A 5,664-nucleotide genomic window follows, 5' to 3' on the forward strand; every position below is an offset into this window, starting at 1 on the left:
ATGACTATGGAAAAACCACAGCTTTGACTAGATGGACCTTTGTTGGCAAAGTATTTTAATATGCTGCCTAGGTTGGTCACAGCTTTTCTTCCAAGAACCAAGTGTCTTTTAATTTCATGGCTTCAGTCACCATCTGCAGTAATTTCGGAGCCCTCAAAAATAAAGTCTGTCACTGTTTCCCCTTCTATTTGCTGGATACCATGATCTTAGTTTTTGGAATATTGAGTTTTAAACCAAATTTTTCACTCTCTTTTTCACTTTCAACATGAGGCTCTTTAATTCTTCTTCACTTTCTGCCATAAGGGTGGAATCATCTGCATATCTGAGGTTATTGATACTTATTCCAGCAATCTTGATTCCAGCTTGTGCTTCATCCATTCCAGCATTTCTCATGAGGTACCCTGCATATAAGTTAAAATAAATAGGGTGACCGTATACAGCTTTGATGTACTCCTTTCCCAATTGGGAACCAGTCTGTTGTTCCATGTCCAGTTCTAACTGTTGCTTCTTGACCTGCATACAGATTTATCAAGAGGCAAGTCAGGTGGTCTGGTATTCCCATCTCTTTCAGAATTTTCCAGTTTGGTGATCCACACAGTCAAAGGCTTGGCACAGTCAATAAAGCAGAAATAGATGTTTTTCTGGAACTCTCTTGCTTTTTTCGGTGATCCAGCAGATGTTGGCAATTTAATCTCTGGCTCCTCTGTCTTTTCTAAAACCAGTTTGAACATCTGGAAGTTCACGGTTCATGTACTGCTGAAGCCTGGCTTGGAGAATTTTGAGCATTACTTTACTAGTGTGTGAGATGAGTGAAATTGTGCAGTGGTTTTAACATTCTTTGGCATTGCCTTTCTTTGGGACTGGAATGAAAACTGACCTTTTCCAGTCCTGTGGCCACTGCTGAGTTTCCCAAATTTGCTGGCATATTGAGTACAGCACTTTCACAGCATCATCTTCAGGATTTGAAATAGTTCAACTGGTATTCCATCACCTCCACTAGCTTTGTTCATGGTGATGCTTCCTAAGGCCCACTTGACTTCACATTCCAGGATGTCTGGCTCCAGGTGAGTGGTCAAACCATCATGATTATCTGGGTCATGAAGATCTTTTTTGTATAGTTATATTGTGTATTCTTGTCACCTCTTCTTAATATCTTCTGCTTCTGTTAGGTCCATACTATTTCTGTCCTTTATTGTGCCCATTTTTGCATGAATTGTTCCCTTGATATCTCTAAGTTTCTTGAAGAGATCTCTATTCTTTCCCATTCTATTGTTTTCCTCTATTTCTTTGCATTGTTCACTTAGGGAGGCTTTTTTTTTTTTTTTAAATCTCTCCTTGCTATTCTCTGGAACTCTGCATTCAAACAGGTATATCTTTCCTTTTCTCTTTTGCTTTTTGCTTCTCTTCTTTTCACAGCTACCAAGACGGATGGGTCATGGTGGAGAGTTCTGACAAGCTGTGATCTACTAAAGAAGGGAAGAGTAAACCACTACAGTATTCTTGCCTTGAGAACCCCATGAACAATAAGAAAAGGCAAAAAGATATGACACTGAAAGATTAACTCTGCTACTGGAGATCAATGGAGAAATAACTCCAGAAACAATGAAGAGATGGAGCCAAATCAAAAACAACACCCAATTGTGGATGTAACTGGTGATGAAGTAAAGTCTGATGCTGTTAGAGCAATATTGTGTAGGAACTTGGAATGTTATATTCATGAATAAAGGCAAATTAGAAATGGTCAAAGAGGAGATTTCAAGACTGAACATTGACATTTTAGGAATCAGCAAACTAAGATGGACTGGAATGGGTGAATTTAACTCAGATGACCATTATATCTACTACTGTGGGAAGGAATCCCTTAGAAGAAATGGAGTAGCCATCATAGTCAACAAAAGACCCAAAATGCAGTACTTGGATGCACCTCAAATATGACAGAATGATCTTTGTTCATTTTCAAGGCAAACCATTCAATATCACAGAATCCAAGTTTTGCCTAGACCAGTAATGCTGAACAAGCTGAAGTTGACCAATTCTATGAAGACTTATAAGACCTTCTGGAACTAACACCCCAAAAAGATGTCCTTTTCATTATAGGGGGCTGGAATGCAAAAGTAGGAAGTCAAGAAACACCTGGAGTAGCAGGCAAATTTGGCCTTGGGATACAGAATGAAACAGGCCAAAGGCTAATAGAGTTTTTCCAAAAGAACCCACTGGTCATGGCAAACACCCTCTTCCAACAACACAAGAGAAGACTCTACACATAGATATCACCAGATGGTCAATACTGAAATCAGATTGATTATATTCTTTGCAGCCAAAAATGGAGAAGTTTTATATAGTCAGCAAAAACAAGACCAGGAGCTGGCTGTGGCTCAAATCATAAACTCCTCTTTGCCAAATTCAGACTTAAATTGAAGAAAATAGGGAAAACCACTAGACCATTCAGGTATGATCTGAATCACATCCCTTACGATTATACAGTGGAAGTGACAAATCAATTAAAGAAATTAGATCTGATAGACAGAGTCCCTGAAGAACTACAGAGAGCAGTTCGTGACATTGTACAGGAGGCAGTGATCAAGACCATCCCCAAGGAAAAGAAATTCAAAAAGACAAAATGGTTGCCTGAGGAAGCCTTACAAGTAGCTGTGAAAAGAAGAGAAACAAAAGGCAAAAACCCGAGTGAAGCCTCTATTCCAGTCAATTACCCATGTTCCTATATCCATCAGTCATTAAGAATGAGTCCTCATACCTACATATTTTGCTACTGTTGCCAATATTGCTTTCTTGAGTTCTCTTGACTCTAAACATTTTGTAATGACTATTACAGAATATATTTTATTTTAAGCAGAAAAATGAAGCATTTCAGCTATTAAATATAGGCAAAACAATTCAGTTTTACTAGAAACATAAAACAGTATCCAGAAACTTTGGTCCAGACTTACCAAATGTACACAGATTTGAATGATCTTTTCTAAAACTCTTCCTTCAAGTTCTTCTAAAAAGACATCTGGTTTTACACAGAGATAGATAATATATATCATCAATACATAGACAAATATATTTTGCTTTTAGGTGACGAGTGTTCCTATGTTTATTCTCTTTCTTAGAGAGCAACCTGCACTAATATATTGTCAGACTCTCGATGTCCAAACCAAATGGCTTTGACTGAGAGACAACTGAGAATAATAAGAATGCTGAAGCAATAAATGAAATGTGGAATATGAAGAGAATCATAAACTTCTGATTAAAACATAATTTCCGACCAAAATAAACAACTTTTTTGTTTTCACAGCTTTGAAGTGAAATGACAGACACATCAGCAGTTGAGTAAGCAGTCCTTGTGTGTTTTTGTGCGTAGGTACTAAGCCACTTCAGTCGTGTCTGACTTATTGCAACCCTGTGGACTGTAGCCCACCAGGCTCCTCTGTCTCTGGGATTTTCCAAGCAAGAATACTGGAGTGAGTTGCCCTGTCCTTCTCCAGGGTCCTGTCCCAAGCCAGGGATTGAACCTGTGTCTCTTATGTTTCCTGCATTGGCAGGTGGGTTCTTTACCACTAGTGCCATCTGGGAACTCAGGTATTTCATTGGTTCTAATGCAGTTGCACTGTCATGCTGATACAATTTTTATGATGGTACAGGACTTATGCATGCCATTGTTAAAAACATGATGTGTCATTGCAGATCAATCTTTCTTTTACCTTTTATATAATATGGATGATATGATGTGATATTTTATATGATATTATATGAGGTGGATGATATGATCTGAGAGATCTACCAAAAACATACACACTCAATATGATGACTTTGGATGAAAATAAGAAGTAGAAGAGGAAGTAGCATGGACTGAGATATGTCTTTTGTTTGCATCATGAGACCCAAGGACACTATGTCCATTTACAACACCACAGTCTTCATGCCTTCTGAGTTCACACTAATAGGGATCCCAGGCCTAGAGTCTGTGCAGTGCTGGATTGGGATTCCATTTTGTGCCATGTATCTCATGGCTATGATTGGAAACTCCTTGCTTCTCATCATCATCAAATCAGAACACAGTCTCCATCAGCCCATGTACATTTTTCTAGGCATGCTAGGAGTCACAGATATTGCTCTCAGCACAAGCATTGTGCCCAAGATGCTTGGAATCTTCTGGTTTCATGTAACAGAGATATATTTTGATTCTTGCCTGCTTCAAATGTGGCTCATCCACACATTTCAGGGCATAGAGTCAGACATCTTGCTGGCCATGGCTCTGGACCGCTATGTAGCCATCTGTTATCCACTCAGACATGCTGCCATCTTCTCTCACCAGTTAGTCACTCAAATAGCAGCTATGGTAACACTCAGGGCTGCCGTTCTTGTAGCACCATGCCTAGTACTGATAAAGTTTCGATTACAATTTTACCATACAACAGTCATCTCTCATTCCTACTGTGAACATATGGCTGTTGTGAAACTAGTTGCAGAAAATATCAGGGTCAACAAAATCTATGGTTTGTTTGTGGCCTTCACTGTTGCTGGGCTTGACATTGTATTAATCACATTGTCCTACATACAGATATTCATCACAGTTTTTCGTTTGCCTCAGAAGGAGGCTAGGTTGAAAGCATTCAACACTTGTGTCGCTCACATCTGTGTCTTCCTCCAGTTCTACTCCCTTGGTTTCTTCTCCTTCTTTGCACATAGATTTGGTTCTCACATCCCTCCTTATATTCACATCCTCTTTTCTAGCACTTATCTGCTAGTCCCTCCATTTCTCAATCCACTTGTTTATGGTGCAAAGACCAAGCAGATCCGTGTCCATATGATAAAAATATTTTGTTCAAAAAATTTACTGTGAGAAAAACTTTTATGTTTACCTTTTTGTGAACAGGAACACTATTTCCCAACATGATAAAACAGCAGAGTCCTTGTTATTGGAAATGTTTTTTCCAATAACAACTTTTGCTCAAGTTTTATATTTAATTTTTTTTCAATTTGCAAGTATGTTAGCTATTGCCCATTAGCCCATGACAGCAGTCAATAGGATTGTGGATCATAGATGGGTAATTAGAATGATAAGCATAAAGGAGGAAAATACTGAATGTTTCTCCTTTACATTTCTCAATTTTTTTTAGTACTTGCTTGAGTGTACTCTTGTAAACATCTAGCCGTGGAAAGATTCACAAATTGTGCATCTCTCAATGAATTTAGATATGCCCAAGGCTTAATGTTCTGCAGTATCCAAGTACTCAATAAATCTAGTTCTTGATTTTGTTTCTTGGTCATCTGGGTCTTCTTTTAAAAAAAATGGAGGAAGTATATGTTAACAGTTCTTATCAAAAACAAAACAAACAGAAATTATATCTCTATGTTTGTATGAGAAAATAAAGTCTAAAAATTTCAGTATATGCGGGGTCATACATAAAGTTATAGGCACAAAACTCATAAGCAGTAAGCTCATTAGCAGTAAAATTATTCATTTTAATTAATTCATCAAATGCTATCAAATTCTTAAGCCATTATAAATACTATGCTACAGAATAGTAGCATAGAGGTAAATTTGATGCAGTGATCAATTTTCATGAGTTTGTAAACTTTGTATCCTTTTTATTTCTTAGTGAACAAGAGGGAAACAGAGACATGGTAATGAGAGAGAAGTGGTAATAGCATGCACAA

General features: G+C 37.8%; 1 protein-coding gene across 1 annotated transcript; it reads left to right on the plus strand.

Moving 5' to 3' along the window:
• Nucleotides 1-3,895: 3,895 nt before the first annotated feature.
• LOC113904789 (olfactory receptor 52A1) lies at nucleotides 3,896-4,846 on the plus strand. Its single transcript, XM_027561878.1, has one exon. The coding sequence runs from the start codon at nucleotides 3,896-3,898 to the stop codon at nucleotides 4,844-4,846; it is 951 nt and encodes a 316-aa protein (XP_027417679.1).
• The last annotated feature ends 818 nt before the right edge of the window (nucleotides 4,847-5,664 follow it).

Source organism: Bos indicus x Bos taurus, chromosome 15 (genome assembly GCF_003369695.1).
Source record: "Bos indicus x Bos taurus breed Angus x Brahman F1 hybrid chromosome 15, Bos_hybrid_MaternalHap_v2.0, whole genome shotgun sequence".
NCBI lineage: Eukaryota > Metazoa > Chordata > Mammalia > Artiodactyla > Bovidae > Bos > Bos indicus x Bos taurus.